Source organism: Salminus brasiliensis, chromosome 18, assembly GCF_030463535.1.
Source record: "Salminus brasiliensis chromosome 18, fSalBra1.hap2, whole genome shotgun sequence".
NCBI classification, from domain to species: Eukaryota; Metazoa; Chordata; class Actinopteri; order Characiformes; family Bryconidae; genus Salminus; species Salminus brasiliensis.
In genome coordinates, this window is record NC_132895.1 from 12,755,350 (window position 1) to 12,773,776 (window position 18,427).

General features: G+C 42.7%; 1 protein-coding gene across 1 annotated transcript; it reads left to right on the top strand.

The window, feature by feature from the left end:
• The first annotated feature begins 417 nt into the window (after positions 1–417).
• fgf10a (fibroblast growth factor 10a) lies at positions 418–17,646 on the top strand. Its single transcript, XM_072662020.1, has 3 exons — positions 418–808; positions 15,313–15,416; positions 16,742–17,646. Exons 1-3 carry the CDS (start codon positions 418–420, stop codon positions 16,934–16,936), a joined length of 690 nt encoding a protein of 229 aa, XP_072518121.1. The 3' UTR covers positions 16,937–17,646.
• Positions 17,647–18,427: the final 781 nt, after the last annotated feature.

An 18,427-nucleotide genomic window follows, 5' to 3' on the forward strand; every position in this document is an offset into this window, starting at 1 on the left:
AAGGACATTTATTTCTCCTCCTGTTGCTGTTCGCGCTCCTGGACTTTTCCTCTGTTTTCTGAGGTGTGTGTGGGTGTGTGTGTGTGTGTGTGTGTGGGCGCGCGCGCGCTGGGGGCTCTTCAGCTCTTCAGCAGGGGGACGCGCGCCTGAGAAAAAAAACTTTTTTTCCTTTTCTCTGAGTTATGGATGTTGACGCATTCCTTTCGGACACGAGGGGAAGCAGACCCAGACTGTTAGACGACCACCACAACAACAGCAGCAGCAGAAGAAGCAGAAGCAGCAGCAGAAGCAGCAGCAGCAGCGTTCTCGTGCGCGTTCACGCGGGGCTTTGCCCCCTGCCCTCTCGCCTTCTCCCGGCGCGCGCTCCAGCATGTTCCTTTCTGTGAGGCTCTTCGCAGTCCTCCACGCATCAGTACCATGTGCAAATGGAAAGTGACGAAGGGTGCCGCAGCCTGGTTCCGTCTGCCCTGCGCGTGCACGCTGCTACTGCTGCTGCTCGCGCTCCTCGGCTCCTCGGTGCCCGTGGCGTGCCATGGCGCGCGCAGCGGTAGGCCCGTGCGCTCTCCACCTCATCCTCCTCCTCCTCCTCGTTCTCCTCCTCGTTCTCCTCCCAGGGTGGCCACCAACTCCTCCTCGTCCTCGTCCACGGCGTCGGCGGCGGTGGTCGTGGTGGGCCGACATGTCCGCAGCTACAGCCACCTCACGGGTGACGTGCGCAAGCGCAAGCTCTTCTCCTACCAGAAGTTTTTTCTCAGGATTGATAAAAACGGCACCGTCAACGGCACCAAGAGCAAAGACGACCCGTTCAGTGAGTAGCAGCTGCCTTTGCACATCTCTCTCTCTCTCTCTCTCTCTCTCTCTCTCTCTCTCTCTCCCACACACATATACACTCATACACACACACATACACATGTGGGTCCTATAGAGGCAAAATAATGTTTCCCAGAATATGGCACAGCATATTTCCTGCCTCCTTTGATTTGCTCGCCCCAAACATCCCCCCATAATAAGAACCTTACCTGAGCTTGTAGTGGCACCAAACTCTGAACAGCAGACACAGTTTTACAGTTTTCTGACTGGTTACCCAAGCATGTTTCCCCCTCCACGTTTCCGAGCCTGCACTTATCCACAACAGATTCCCTGGATCCAATTAGACATGACCCAGGGAGATCTCCTCTCAGCAGACCGTTTGAACATTTGAAATCGTTCAGCTTTTCTACCACAACTTAGAGAACATCTTAGAACATGACTATTATTTTTATCACTGCATCTGCAGCTCTTATGTATAGCCTATATCTGGAGTCCTTCAGGCAAAGGCAGTGGTTTTATACATACGTAGGCTCATGACAACCGAAAGAGCCACCTGAATTTAGAACCATTAATGTAAGCCCGGATTGTCATATATATATATATATAGCATAGTTTTGGAACCTCGTATGGTACTCTTTAGAGCAGGTGTGGTGTGACGTGTGTGGTGAATTCCCGGCTCAAAAACACCTGATTCGACTCATGCCAGGTTTAGGATACGTTAGTGAGGACAACACTACACTATACTGGATCATGGCTCTCAGAGCATCCAGATGGTTCTTTGAGTAGTCTGGGTTCAGTTCCTTTACCAGAGAACCCTTAAAGAGCCCATTTTCAGCCTTCACTATAATCAGCTATAGCTCTGCTTCTGTAGAGTAATATACGTAATATACCACCCGTGTCATTTCTAATATTCTCATCATTACAGCTCATTGATATTTTTATTAATATTGTCATTACAGCTCTAACTCTGCACTAGAGTGAACTATAGCTCTGCTTCTGTAGAGGATCTGGTGCTTTCGTAATGTTACACACGTGTCATCTTGTTTCAGTTTGAACCCCTCTGAAAAGTGACGTCTCATCCCTTCATGTTGTCTTTTACTTAAAACAGCCTGTAAGTCTACATGTTCTTAAGTTTACTGTTCTTAATGCCAGACTCGCTGCGAAAGGCCAGAGCACCTGGCCAGCACACTGAAAACCTCCCTATACACTTTTCCGTTACTGCATTGCGCGCACATTGCGCCCTAATAAAAAAAGGCTTTGACATATGGGGCCCATGTGCGTGGGGTTTTGTTTCAGACGGAGAGCGCTGGAACTCTGTGGGTAGTTCAATTAGCTGAGCTGCCTCTTAAACGCGTTGGGCTGAGAGCGCCTGACTGAAGAAGCGGTGCCGCTTTTAGATTTGTGAGACTACTTAGACCAGTGTCAGTTCGTGATGCCTAAGTGACACGGCCAGGTCATGTTGCGGGTTCGCTTGGGTAGCCTCTGGACAGCCTTCGAATGGCTTTAAATCACCTGTACAGATGGAAAGCATCTCTCCGTGTGCCAGCAAACACGACAGGCATGTTAAGAAGTCGGTTGCCCTCAACTGCTTACCACATGTGAATATAACGTGGTTGTCATTTGGGTCCCACAATGACCTTAAGGCACAAGCCATGCAGGCCATAATGTTGCAGCCAGATGCGTGGGGACGTTTTGGAGGGAATACACATTTCGGTTTCAGCGCCGTCCCATCAGTAAGTGTGGATATGGCCTGGAATGTCATTCTGCGGGAGGCAGAAGAGGGGAACCACTCGGTGGTGAATGAATCATTTTTCCAAAACAGGTTGGAGCTGAGCCACCTCCGAGCTTTCCCTAGCTTTCGCGTGGACGTTTTGGAGAGTGGCTGTGCCCACAAGGTAGCAGTAGTGCTCTGCTCTTCAAACCAAGCCAGAGCTGCCGGATCTTTAAGTGTGCGGCTGGCCTGTTTGGTTTATTTATTCTGTAATCAGAAACCATTGTTGCCACCATACGTGCCAGCAAAATGGGCAGAAATTAGTTGACTGGAATGTTGGAGCACCCCGCACTGGCAAGATGTCAAGAGGGGCATCTTGCTAAATACTTTTGCTTTACTCTCCACAGTACTCTGGAGCTGTGGCTGTTGACATTCTGGAAAGTTCCTCTGCATGTGGTGTCAACACAGCATGATGTCTTAAACCCCATAGTATAGTTTGTTATGTATCACAGTGGTCTCACTGATCATCTCAGGGTTTTAGATCTGGATGTTTGGCTAAAATGAAGCATCATTTTATTATTATACTGCAAGGGGTCCAGTCTGAGATTTGGATCTAGTCATATAGAATCTTTACAGCCTAAGGAGAACATTGAAAGAACGTCCATCACCATCTGTTTCCTTCCTTAGCCACAAATTTTCTTGATGTATGTGCCTACATATTACCTCCATAAATGTTCTTTTATATTCTATTAAGCTTCCAACGTTCTCGTATGACCTTCAGCCGTGATCTCAATTTGAATTCATCCCAGTATAAATCATGGGCAGAAATGCTGAACAAGGGAGGTCATTCGGCATGCTTCTAGTTTATTGTGCTTGTTTAACACAGCCATGAGATCACTTAACAAGAGAAAGAGAGCCATTGGGATATATTGCTGGTGAAAAATGCCGTCCACTTACTAAAAAGAATTGCAGAATTGACACACGCATGACCTTCATATTTAATGTTATTCCAAGACACCAAATCTTTCTTTAGCATATGGAAAAACATTTAGAGAAGGCTTAAGTATGACAGAGTGTACCTCTTTTCTGGATGCGAGGGACTAAAAGCGAGTGTATGTGTGTCAGCAGTGGAGACCGGAGCACTCTCTCCAGCAGAGTCGCGCTCTTTCTCCCTTCGCCCCACAAAAGACCTGTCTATGTGCAGCTTGTAATCCAATCCCACCCATATTGTTTGATTTCCCTTTCAGAATCCATCTGCTCAGTATCACTTTGTCACATTGTGTTTGCGACTCTCATCTCCCACAAGACATTTTTGGACATAGCTCCCATGCTGGAACTCCGAGCTGTCCTCAGTCCATTGAGCTTAGCAAACAACAACCTCACTGTGATGCTGAAACATACACATGAACGGCCCGTTCAGCTGAGAAAGCAAAATCGGTCCGCCTCAGTGCTGGCCTACAGTTTAGACTTTCTTTCCCCTAGCTTGGACTGGCTTTATCTGTTTCTGCTTAAGGTGGTCATTGTTTGTACCTTCCATTAGCGTCTACCCGATGAATAACACAAGCCAGAAGGTAAACCATACACTAAAGGCTCCTTGGCTTGGATGTACCGTTCCAGAGAAACCTTCAGATGGTATAGAGGCTTCAAATTAGGTGAAGTCTCTCAAAACTTCACAAAGGTTTATCCCACTTGATCTTTCACTTACAATACTGTTTTTTTAAGGATCATTAGTTGAACCAACCCAACCTTCAATCATGTAAAGTCTTTGCCTTATGTGAAGGTTCTTTAAACATTCTTTTCACTACAAAATTGATCCTGTAAAGAACCATCCATTGAAAGGTTCTTCAGAGAGACACAAGTGGTTCCTCTGTGCTTTAGCTCCAAAATCTCTTCATCAGCAGAAAAAAAAACTTTGCTTTTAAAGTTCAATCCGGCAGGCCTGGCAGGAGGAAATTCTTAATGAGGATCATTAGGCCTTGACAGCTTTGACTGAGGGTATTTAGCAGTTTAGGGTTCAACTACTGGTTGTGAGGTCCAAAGTGCAGGGGTCTATCCAATCATCATGTCAACTAGTGGGCAGTACATCAAACAGAGGTCGGCACACTGGTCATTTTCCCCCTACTCAGTCCATTTAGAGCCAGTTGCATCTAATAGTATTCAATTAGGGATACAGAGGATGCCTGCGGCAATGAGGTGTTCCTAAGCCAAAATCAATGCTCTGCCTAGAGTGCTGCTGATGTGCAGCCTGCTGGATGAGAGCACGCTCAGGCCATTAAGAGGGCTAACACCTCATCTGTCACAGCTTGTTCTTCGCACTCTTCAGAGTGTGTAGAGTAGGAGGTGAGCACTTAGGTTGTTATCTCTCTCGGTTCTAACACAACAGTGCTTTTTATGAACAACACTTGTTGCTAAGTTGCTCTGAAAGCTAGAGTTGGAGAGAGTTGCCAGATTGTCTCTCAATTAGACATCCAACCGTGATAGCAGTGGCGTTTGTTAGCTTCTAATCCTAGACTTATCATTGTGGTATTAATCCTCAGACTTATTAATCACTAACTAGTATAAATTAAGCAGCTGCCATTAAATTGATAGGTAAATGATGTAGTTATGTGATACTGAGGCCCACATAGTGGCCCATACGCTGTTTATAACTTTCACGCAGTTACAAACATTATTAATGTTCTACAACTTCTATCTGTGTTTCCGTGGTGTTTAGATGAGCAAAATATTGTATAATGCGCCGTTATCAACTGGTATTGCCAACATTGCTAACCTGAGACACTGCTAACAATGCTAACCTGGGGCATAAAAATAGGACATATTTTGGTTAGACTGCCATAAAACATCTGTAGTCTTGGAGTTTACCACAAGAAATGAAGAATCAAAATGTTTAACTGGAACACGAATAACTCAGGTGGGACATTATTCTCAGCTCTGATTTCGAGGTAAATTGAACGCAGCACAACAAGCAGCCGTTCGTACCACTGTCATGTCGTTCTTAGCTGGCTAGTTAACTAGCTATGTTTAGTTAACTAAATGCTGTTTGCTAGTCTACATTGAAAAAGGGTCCAAAATTAAGTGGTGACTTTCTACATCTTCCTTCAGCAGACAGATTCGCTATAATAATAATATTATTATTACTATTACAGTGTTACAGTAAGCAGCTATTGGAGCTAGTTGACTTTCTTCAATGATTCTTCAGCAATTAAGTGATATTCTGTCCATCATAATGGGAAATCAGTTAGTTGAGCGAAATAGTTAGTGAGCGATTGAGTTTCTGAAATCGCTGCATTAAGTAATAGAAGCTTTTACAGCTTTTATGCAGCACAAAGTTAAAGGTTTTGGTTAAAGAATAGGCCTCTCTGGAGCAGATAAACATGAACCTAATGGCACCATTTCTAATGTTGTGGAACTGTGTTCTCTGGAATGACGGTGCTCCATCCAGTACTGGAGTTAGGGAGTTGGGAATGAGGTAGGGTTGTGATCCAACAGGACAGTAGAGACAAAAGCAGGATAAAGTATTTTGTAATGAATATTAATTTCCGAAGAAACAATGAATGAACTGGTGTCCCAATACATTTGTCAGTCTAGTGGTTTAAGTTATATTGGTCATATTAGATAAATCCTTTTTCTATTTACTGAGAGATGCATCTTGAGACCTTTTATAAGGAGCATCATTGTCGGCCAGGCTGCTGGATGGTCTCAGTGAGACACTCCTCTGGGCTCAGACGGGAAGCTTGTGTGATGTTAAATGCCTCGTCAGTAGCTAATGATATGATATCAACAAGCTCTCTCAGCGGGAGAATCAGCTGCTCCTCATTATGTGTGTTTGTGTGTGACATTATAGTCACATCCATTTGACCCCTTTCACATAATGAGATATCATAAACATAATGAAATGAACACATGGCATGCGCTAGTAAGTGTAATTGCAGTTCTGAAGTGCTGATGTTGGGCTGGTGCGCTTCTTTTTTCCTCTGTGAGCATCTGTCATTGTCAGTCTGTTCAAAGAAGAGATGATGGTGAATGGCTTTCATAACAGGCTGTGAGAGATGGGACAAAAGCAAGCACTCTGAATGTGCAGTTCCACTGTTTCAAGACGCCACCCCAACCACATGGATGGTATTCAGTACATATGAGCCTGCACTCGTCCTCTGTGTTTGTGGTGCCCATTTATAGCTCTCATGGGAAATCTCAACCACACAAGCCATAAAAGTGATTTATGGGGAGTGAGCTGATGTACAAAAGGTTAATGTCAATGTTTCTTTTCATTCCATTTGACCGGAACGTCCTCAGAAGAGTTTCTCTCCTGCAATTCATAAATATCAGAGCTCACTTTTACTAGACAACTTAAGGATGCAAACAAGACCTGTGACCTACAAAAATGCAAGGTACTGACAGTTCTGACATGTTTGCTCGTCTCGTCCCCGTTGTGTTATGCCTGTAGGAAGACATAAGCAATTCGTTCACAATGTAAAGGCGATGTTTACACAAATGGAGCAGTGTTACAGACTCATACTTTTCTCTATTCTCTATAAGAGTCAGGCAGCTTAGTCAGGCAATGTAATGTTGCCTTCTACATATTCAGGCCTGACAGATATGAAACGTTTATGGCCGATATAAGTGATAATATCGGTTGAAATACTTTAAATTTAAATTGTACATTTTAATCTGATTTTTTAATAGTTTTTGTTGAACTGTGTTTTGCTGACATGTCCTCATCAGCTCACCAGTCTTTACTGTCACTCCGTCAGACACCGTCACAGTCGGCATGATATCAGCGATATTTTCACAGTTATTGTTAAAACCATTGTTCAACAATATGAGCTAACATTATTGGCCAATATTTGTCTATTGGTTGGGTTCTGCCGCAAATGCAATTTCTATATTTCAGTCTTAAATGCATACTATCTTTTACAAAAGTCTACTGAAGCTCTACCTTCAAAAACAAGGTAATTTAGTGGCGACTTTCTTCATCTTCCTTTACTCATTGTCTTGTTTTTGCTCTGTTGAAAGTTTATCGCAGAGGTATGGAAGGCCAGATGTGTGCCTAACCTTTGACCCAGTAACTTAAAGCACAGGGCCATTTGTGCCAAGGCTGGTGCTGAAGAGAAGCACCATCTATCTTCTGATGCAGCAGCTCGCCTGCCAGCCGACAGGCCAAATCACATAGAGCATGCTCCTCCATTGACTGCTGAAAGAATACTTTACTATACAGGCCTGACAAGTCCCGACCAAGAGTCAGTGGATGGGCTTTGAATGGCCAGATGAACTTTTCTGAACTCTGTATTTATACAACCGAGAATAGATTTCAATAAAACACACTGCTTTGTGTATAGTCTTTGGTCAGATATTGTTTTGGTTGAAAATTCAAATGCAGAGTTGGATGTGTTTTTCCGTGTGGTTTCCAGCTTGACCAAAGTCGCCTGGGATGCAGGAAGTGGAAGCGTCACGTTCAAAGTCGCCACCATTTTTTCCTACTTTTATTTATCTCTGCGCCGTTGGACTTGCTGAAAACCTACTTTTTACAATTGCTTTCAACAACCTCTGATATTTGCCCGTCAATCCCCTGTTATGCCCACTATAGAGCTATCCTGCAAGCTTCGGAATGAGATACAGATTTATTGGAGGAACCTCATGCTCTTACTCCATCACACCAACTGGTCCGTCACATTCTTCTGTCTTTCAACAGAATTGAGCTCAAAGTGAAGTGAACTGATGGTACTTTTATAAATAATCGTTTGCCATGTCATCACTTTGGTCTGATTGAGCACAACAGAAGAGTGTTTTTACACCCGGCTGGGCTGTTAATGGATATTAGGGTGTTTTTTTTTTTTTTGGCCCCTCAGTGTGTCAGAGGACATGGGTCTAATGGGGACTTTAGAGGACTTCCCTAAAGCATATAGAAAGTATGGCCAATGGATTTTATCAGTCTCAGAATGCAACAGAAAAGTGCAAATTGATGCGATTCATCGTCTTTAGGAAATGATTCAATGAATCACAAAATATCATTTTTTTATTACAATTTTATTTCATATATTCAACTAATGGCACAGTCGAATATTGACTGTGAAAACAACATATAAAATAATTACCTATTAAAATATATCATTTTTTGCCAAACAAATGATTATTTGTTAATTAATTATACTCAATTATTCAACTCCAAAACCTATGAGCCTAAATTGTCACACTCAGATCAAAGCATTACACAATGCGTCCCACTCCTAACAGACTGTTCTATCACACGGAACCAAACCCAAAACAACTCAGAGCTGAGAATGCGGTGAACTTTTCCCTGGACACGTCTTCACATCATCACCAGGGCGAATTCTTGCGAAGAGTGCGGTTAAACAGATGGTGGTTGGGGGAGCCTAATGGAAGCATCAAAGGTAGTGAAGTGAGAGCGGCGATGTGACCAGGGATGCATCTGGCCGGCCCGTTTTTTAAAGAAGCAGGCAGGAATGCCGGCTAATTATATATTGCGTGCACAAGAGGCAGGGGGTCCAGGCGAGAGGGAGGGAGCTTATCCTAAGGCAACTGGTGGCTGCAGCTAGAGCCCTGCTTCTTATCCCTCACAGATCCTATGGCCTGCCCTCCTCCCTCCTCACTCTCTCCCCCATTGCTTTACTAGCCTCTAATGCAACACGTTCCCACACACTGCTGCTCCGGTCCCCATCGACCTGGGTGCCTGTTCTGACATTTAAGAGGAGGCTGGAGTCTGTTTGCCGCCACAGCGGTGTGTGTGTGCATGCATTTTTTTTTTTGGTGGGGGGGTGGTTTCGGGTATGCATGTGTGGGTTTGTATGCAAGCTCTGCATGCACTGCTGCTATTCAGGTTGATTTTTGCTTAAGAGCTCATAAATGAGTATTACACAGATTGGCTTGGAAATGTGTGCAGAGCTTAAAGGCCTTCCCCTTTACTGTCCTCTCTACTCTGATAGGATGCCTGTAGCGAATGGGAGATACCTGGAGGATGGACAGATAGACTTTTTAACATGAATTAAAGTAAAATGTATTTGCATAGCACTTTTTACAATGTTATAAGCAGATATTTGTCAAGAAATAAGACAAAAATAAGGCAGGAAACCCAAAGGCGACAATGGCAAGGAAACTCCTCAGAGCTGGAGGAAGAAACCTTGGGAGGAACCAAGACTCACAAGGGGAAACCCATCCTCCTCTGGTCCAAACCGCTTATTAAGTCACCATAACACTACAAGTCCATTGTTATGCACGGGTGTACTGATGTAATGATGATTATGCTTACCGTGGTGGCCCTCTAAGGCCTCAGTACTTCATTCATTTCTTGGTCCTCAGAAGAAGCTAAGCTGTAGCAGTCCAAGCAATTTCTTCACACTCACAGAGTGTACTGGTCAGTGACAGGAGTTTTGTCATTGGTTTTTCCAAAGAACACGGTATTCTGCATCTTCTGAAAGAACAGCAAGAACATGCGCTTTGGGCTGATCAAAACAATACTTAAGCATTTTTAAGCCTCAACTTTAGCAGCAAATTAATAAATGCTGTAGCACCGCACTCAACACTGGTACGTGCACACTGTGTGAGCCCACCGGGAATAAGATGTTGTAGATCAGCATGTGCTAAAAGACAGTGCTCTAGGCATGTATTTTTTCGAAAAGGAATCTGGAGTTCCTTTATTGGCTTGTTTATTCCTCAGCCTCTCTCCTTGTGCCACATGGATGCTCTCACAGGCGACCAGATTTATAGAGAGTGAATGACATGAGCTTCATAAACATCCCTTGTAATGTAGAGCTGTTTTAAGGGCTTAAGGTGAGTCATCTCATGAAACAACAATCCAGTTGATCAATACCTTGACATGAATATTGTAAAACTCTTAACACAACCTTGGTATCACTAATGTTGTTATCATGTACAAACTGCTCTCTCATGGATTTATGTTTTTTTTTCTAAAATCATGTTTTCTGGTTAGTTTCAAAATGTATGGCTTTCTTAAGAAAAACAATGTTATGATTGGAAAGTGCTGGCGAAGGTAGAGATGTGGAGAACAAGGCAATAAAGAAAGATATATGAAGGCAGCTGTGAACTAGATATGTAGCCTTTCACCAGATTTCCACTCTTCACATGACAAATAGTTGGACGTTAGAGAAAGTGCAGTGCAGAATTCATACAGATTGTCCATTTGGAACATATGAGAGTGATGAACTGTAGTTGATCCATGTGTTAGGACAGGACAGTAAGACATTTAAAATATCTCTGAGAAACACTACTCAAGATGATTCATACTTGCAGAATTTATAGTTCTAGTTAGGTTCTAGAAAATATTCACCTGAACAGTCTTTTCTAAACCAGCTGGAGTGACCGTGTTATTCCTAACCTCTCCACAAAGTCCAGATGTCTTCTGTATATAATTTTCCATATTTAAACCATGCATTTATAATATTAAAATGCCATGTTCATATAAGGAGTTACAGCAGTAAATAAAAAGAGCATTCTGGTTTAGAACTGCCCCACAGACTCAGAAATTGAAAAAATAAAAGAGGCAAAAGGGGTCTTTGAGCAAACCCATAGTAGAAGCAATTTAGTTTTTATAAAATATATGTGTGTGTAAAGAACCTTACATTTTTAAAGACATTGATATAATAGTGCTTTACCAATTAAATTCTTCACACTCACATAGCTGTTTTTATAGAACCAAAAATAGATCTTCTACGGAACTCTTAAAGTATCACTATGTAACATTTCTACCCTAAAATACAGACTCAAAATCATTGTAAAAGCATCTCTATCTTTTAGACTTAAGGTTTGGCTCGCTGCTAACTTCACTATAACTTTGGTCATTTTAAAAGTTTCAAAAGAACACCAATAGACAATCCAAAGTCCAGCCAAGTCAATTGTATGTATAGCCGAGACATTGTAGCAGGGGGAACTAGTTTTTGACCAGTTTTATTTATTATTCTCTAAAGTTGAGCGCATTGACCACCACAGGTCCTCTTCTTGTCTACACATTACCTTGCAGTAGCGTTCTCAGTCCTTGACATGAACAAAACATAATAATGGCAGCAAAAAGCACTTTCACCGTCCTCCTGAACAGCTTAGGTCCGCCTAAGGGCAGTGGTTAGCATATGACAGTACGAGCAGCGAGCTGGTTAGGGCAGAGTAATGAGAACGCAGAGCGATCAGTCCGCTCATCTGCTAGAGTCCAGGAGGCAGGGGCCTGCACTGCCCAGATCAAAGGTGCAAGGCAGTGTCATCAGGAGCCAAGGCAGGGTCAGCAGCAATGATGGCTTTTAATGGGGACCCTGTTTCCTTTATGGTCTGGGAACCAGGGGGCTAATTGATAAGACATGTTCTGTCCCAGAAGCAGCAGCTTAGGGTTCCCAGGACAATTACGCACCCTGACATGGATATATTGCTCAGCTTGAAAGAGCATTGAAAAAAAGTGGGAAGGATGGCTGACAGCTAGGTGAGGGTGGCCGAGTGCAAGTAACTGATGGATATTGCTGTTTTGATGTCTGGAGATGATTCAAGGGCTTGTATGCTAACTGCAAGAGGCCCGTGTTTTACTTTCAGCCAAGCTTGGCGCAAACCCCTGAATGATAAGGTTATAGTTTTCACAAACAAATGAGCACATAGGGGGACTGGGGAGCTGAAGTGGATGTGGGTCTCTTTCACTCTCTTACGGGCCTCAATGAAGGCTGCACGGGGCTACAGCTATGAAGCTGCAGGGATTTTCGTAATTATCACAAGATGCGATAACGCGCGCTCTGTCACCCTGCCAAGAAAACATAGACCGCCGTCAAGCAATGGGGGTGGCCACCAACAAAGCTTGGAGCACAAGCCAGGTCTGTCGAGAGCAACACACTGCACCACTGGACTACCACTGGACCAGAACTAGACCAAACTACCAGTGCCAGTGGCCATGTTAGCACTCCAGACACACGACCAGGCGGCCAGGCTTTATAGAGCCTGTAGACCGAGCTTGTTAAAAAGCCATTGTAATCTGAGCTCTACAAGGGTATAAACCAAGGATACATAGAGGATTGTGTTGCATCTCGAGTGGCTCTTCTCACATTTTTAGCAGGCACTCCAGTAGATGCCTTAAATCATACAGATGGCAAAGGAAGTCCTGTCAGCAAACCGGACCGGCAGATGATGAAATGTAAGAAATCACTCAATCTGCCAAGAGAGAGAGAGCTCTTTTAAAGTAAATCACGCTTGTGCATTAACGCGTCCCCATGTGCAGAAGTGTCTGCTGAAACGTGGTGGGTCCTGCTTTTATGAATCTGGCACATAAAAACATAACAGACTTGTTACACATGCAGGTGTTATTCTATCTAATGTCCAAAAAATGTTGATTAGGTAACAGAGCCTGTTTTGTGAGCACTGCACAGACTTTACAGTAAGTAACTAGCACTAAGGCGTAACGTGAAAGAGAGGGTCTGTAAGAGATAGAGAAGCTATGTTAGCTGTTTTTGGAGATATTTTTGTCTTGCATAGCTGTTGTTCAGCTCACAAGTGCAGACGGAGGAAATGCTTGAGCAATTAGCAAGGGGGTTGTAAAAACGTTGGTGTGTTTTGATTCAGTAGACCACATCAAACGGTCAGAAGAACGTCTTAAACAGGTGCTTTGACTGAAGATCTACAGTAGATCATATGTAGATCATATTTTGACATTGGGCATGCCTAGGTCAGCAAAGCCACCAAATTTACTGTAGGGATAGTATGAATGCCTGCACTCGTAATTAAATGGGCAGTATCAAAAACAGGTTTTTTATTAAAGGTTCTTTAAGGAACCATATAGAACAGGTGGTCCAAGGCAGTCAATTGGACAAAGCACCATTTAAACATCTACATGGTTCTTTGAGTTGTCATGGTTCTAGATATAACCATTGCCTTTATTTAAAAAAAAAAAACCTTCTAAGGGTGTTGATGTCTACTATTGTACTTTTGTGTGTGTGTGTGTCTAAGCAAAGAAAGGCTCTATATGGCTCTGAAGGTTATTTTGACTTATAACAATAGTGGAATCAGACGAAGATCCTTAGAACCATTGCCTTTTCTAAAGAAACCTTGAAGAACCTCCTTTCTAAAAGGTGTGGCTCTACTGCTTCTGCTCTTTAGACAAAGGTCTCTTAATGGTTCTTGCAACGTCTTATTAACAAATGTTCTTTAAAGAACCATCCATTAAAAGGTTCAAAGGTGGTTTTACCATGACATTGCTCCAGAGATCCCTTTTTAGCATCTTTATTTTGAAGAGTCTACATGACTGTGGTGTTCCACCAGCCGACGTCACACACAGGTCTGGTTTGGACCACTGCTTCTGTCCACGCTGCCATCCTTTGATCGCGGATTATTCTCTTCTAATCCCGGCGAGTCTGTCATCCACGCTCTGTTCTTCCTCTTTTCATTCTGCCGCTTTCGTTCACAAACCTGAGGCGAGGGAGGAGAGGGGAACGCTGACTAGATTCTCTTACATCTGCCTTCAATGGCTGCAACCTGAGTCCATGCGGAAGGGGGAAACTCTCAGATCCTGCCTAATCCTTCTGTTGTGGCCAAGCTGCCATGCTCGCGCCTCGCTTCGCAGGTGTGGCTTCAGGCCCACAGAGCACTTCACCTCAGATGTGCTCTGTGTTAGCATTGCCTTCAGAGGGCCTGGGAGATGTATGGGTGTATATTTCATTTAGAATTGAACAAAGTGATGTTCCCGATGGTCTTGAGCTAGTAGAGCTAATCTTCAGTGGTTGGGCCTCAGCTGTATCAAAGTGAACTACTGAAATGTGGACTTAAAACGCAGATGTTCTGATGCAGATGTTCTAAGCCACCTTTTGGGGCAAGGCCCTCCTAATCCCATACGCAAATAATACAGGATCAGGCTGCTTATGTGCAAGCACACCCTGCCTTGGTTCAAGGCTAAGCCCTTTTTAGCTTTGTGAACTTATGTAATTGCCGTTAAGAAGGGAAAACAGTGATGCTTACAGGAGCTTGAACCTGTAATGGATCAGAAATAAAAAGACAGTAGGCTACAGAATATATATATATATATATATATATATTTTTTTTTTTTTTTTATAGCACACACACACAGCTTGTCTAGTACCTGTAGAGTAGTATTAATACACTTGGACTTTACTTAATGCCAGGCCCCCTAGCATTGAGCATGGATGGTGCTCCATCCAAAACTACATTTAGTATATAACTGTATTAATATACACTATATATGTACACTATATTAATATACACTATCTGCTGGCAACTTTTCAGGAGAAGGAAACAGCTTTCTTAAATATAAGAGCCTTCTTCATAAATTTCAGTGTCTCTGTTTCGGTGAGCTCTGAAAGCAAACAATGACAACAAAAAATTAATTTGTTTTGCGGATGCATGTTTTTCCTCTCCGAGAGAGCTCTCGCAAAAACTTTCTGGCCAGTTAGCAGAGAGATCAAATGGATCAGCTCAAACGGCTGTGTGTTCTACATGACTGGCAGTGGGAGGCAGAGGCAGCCTGTGCGACCTCCGCAGGGAAACTGATGGGGATTATACAGGAATGCAGTGATTACACAAATATCAGACATGATTCAGATGTGCATCAACAATGCATTCATCCTCATGAGTGTAATCAGCTGGTGTAAGGCCTTGCTTTGTGACCTCTCAGGACCTCTCAGTTCTTTTGGACCTTAATGAGATAAAAGACTTGGACACTGACCACCAGAATCACTTCAACTCATCATACCAATAATCTGTCATGTTCTGTTTGACTTTTGGACACAGCAGAGCTTTTCTTACAGTTGCATATCAACAATGTGTTCTCTTTCGATTTGTAGGTATACTCGAAATCAAGTCTGTGGATGTTGGCATTGTGGCTATCAAAGGGCTTGACAGCAACTACTACCTTGCAATCAACAAGAAAGGGGTGGTGTATGGAGCGGTAAGTTCTTTTTTTTCAACTTGCAGCTGCGCACACACATATGTATATATATATATATATATATATATATATATATATATATATATATATATTTACACTATATGTCCAAATGTTTGTGGACACCCCTTCTAATGAACACATTCAGCTAATTTAAGTTGCACCATTGCTGAGACAGTTCTACAAATGTGCACACACTAGTTTCTGTAAAGTAGTATTGCTAATACTATAGGACTCTCTGGAGCATATACACATATACCCATTGGCACCATGCCTAATGCCAGGTGTGGAATAGAGGGGTAAAAAGCACCCCAGCATTAAGCTGTGGAGCAGTGGAGCTGTGTTCTCTGGAAAGATGGTGCTCCATCCAATATTTTTGCGATGAGGAGGGGTGGTGATCATTTAGTATCCTGACCTCAGTAACAGTCTTGTTGATGAATGTCTTGTCCCGCCACAGACACTTCTGTGAGAAACAGAAAATATTAAAATTTAAATATTAAAATAACCTTGAGTTCAAATCGTAAATTTTATACTTAGCAATATCAGTCAGACTAACTGTTCACTTCACTACTATGTTTAGCAGCAGAAGTGCAGGGTAGGCCCAGTGCTTCTTTAGCAGGTCTCTGAAAGATCAGTGAAGGCTCAGGGTCTTTGATGTTGCCTGAGCCCCTGCTCTATTTCTCATGTCCCTAGGCCCTTAAAAAGCCTCGGGTCCTTTTAAAGGACAGTTCCACTCCATTGCTTGTAAATAATCCCCTAGCAAAAGTCGGCTTCGGCAAAGGGGTTCTGTCATCTTCGAGAAAGTAAGCTGAGAAGCCCCTTTTCCTTACACAGTAGTCTCTCCCCAAATACTGCTCCATGCATGTAGCAGCGCTCCATTCACCGTCCAGCAACACAATCCACAGCTCGGCCTTTGTTCCTCGCCCCCTCCAGCTCCACCGGCTCCATTCATCTGCTCTCATGAATTGCAAATGTTACCTGAAACAGGAAAAAATGGTGGCTTATGTCTGGGAGAAGTAAAATTAAATGGGAAAGAACCGAAAAAAGAAAAGAAATAAAACAATAACAACACATCAGTGACGCAAAAGCTCACATTCGCATTGTTACAGCCCTTATAAAAGTGAGGGAACATTAGTAGGCCAGATCTTTCTATCCATCCATCTATCCATCCATCAATCTGCAGAGATTAGGTTGCCTGTAAAAGTAGAAACAATGCAAAATTTTTCTTGAAAATCAATCAGCCAGTTGAAACCAACTGAACCAGTCATCATCTCACAAGTGGTGCTGAACGTTCTGCTGAATGCTAATGTTCTGTTTCTGCTCTCCAGAGGGAGTTCGGCACTGACTGCAAGTTCGTAGAGAGGATAGAGGAGAACAGGTACAACACCTACGCCTCCGCAGAGTGGAGGAACAAGAAGAGGCCCATGTTTGTGGGCCTGAGCGCCAACGGCAAGCCTATGAGGGCCAAAAAGACACGAAGAAAAAACACTGCCACACATTTTCTGCCCATTCCCATTCCATAACCACAGTCCTGTACAAGCCCCGCCCTACCCATCCCCCCCGCCCCCCCTCCTGGGAACAGCTTACTGCACTGAGGAAAGACTTGGAATTTTCTATGATATACAGAGACTGTTTTTTAAAGGAAGGCACTATGTAAAGGAACTTATATGAACTCGTTCTCAATGAGTCTGCTTGATGTCATATATTTGTTTTTAAGTTATTGGCACCAGAGAAAATATGAGATGTTTTTCGACGCCAAATCCTTTCCAGTGGATGAAATGTTGGACCAAAAGGACAGAGGAGGAGGAATGGCCACCCTCTCCCTGAACGAACTAAAGATGCATTTCACAGAGTGTATTACTTGTGTTTATTTGTGTGCGTGTGTGACCTTTGAATGCAGTTATTTATGCTGTACTAACTCATGCAAGACTTTCTTAATGGACGGTTGTGTGCTCTGTGACTCAGTGGACTGCTAGTAGCGCAAACACTTAACGGAAGCACTTGCTCAAGGTGCGAGAGTGAGGGGCCAAGACAGAGGAACTGCATTCTACGAGAAGAACCTAGCCAAGGTAGCACCATAGCATAAACGAATCTAACAAAATCCTTATTTACATGCAAAGCCACTGTATTTGATAGCTCCATTCTTTACCTGACTGCTTTTGAATAAATTATTTATTTTATGTAATATTTAAAGGAATACAAAGGCAAAAAACATGGAATGGACATTTTTTATCAGTTATGCTCCTCTTTTTAAAGCTATTCTATCGGTTAAACATGAATAAATAAATATATTTCTCTTTACTGCAGAATTTGTGTCCATTGTACATTGCTTTTTTCACATTAAGTGAACACCCTCTTGTATCAAACATTGTCACAGTAAAGGTTTTGTAAATTAGGTCACAAATAAGCTGATCTTCAATAACACAGAACCAGTTAAGTGGCAGAAAAGCGAACAAAAATTATTTAATAAATGACTGGTCCAAAAAATGTTCAAGTTCATTACTGTATGGTTGAGTGCCATTGCCTGGATGATAATTAGACTCATTTACATATTTAAAATAAAGTTCGAAATGAAAACTTATTGTACCTTTCAGACTGTAGTTATGCATGGCATTGTGTCAGAAGGCTATCCTTCATTCCACAAGGATTTCTGTGAGCTATTATTTCAAAACACACAAATAATAAAAGAAACATGCCCAGGATAGTCTCCACTTACAACCACAAGCATGTCTAGCACATAATTGAGTGTCAGTCACAACAGAGACACACTCAAACACTTAAATACCCTTTAGGTTTCTGCTGAATTTGTGTAATGCCAACCTCATGATCATCTAATTAGACAAGCTTTACCAAGGAAGCTATCAGTTCATACCTAAATAAAAAAGCAGCTCTATATTTATTTACACACATTTATTTGCACATCTACAGTTACAACCTTCCCAAGAAATATGTCTGAAAAAACTCTTTTAATGAGATCCACTCAGCATGAGCACTACTTCAAATGTTTATGGACA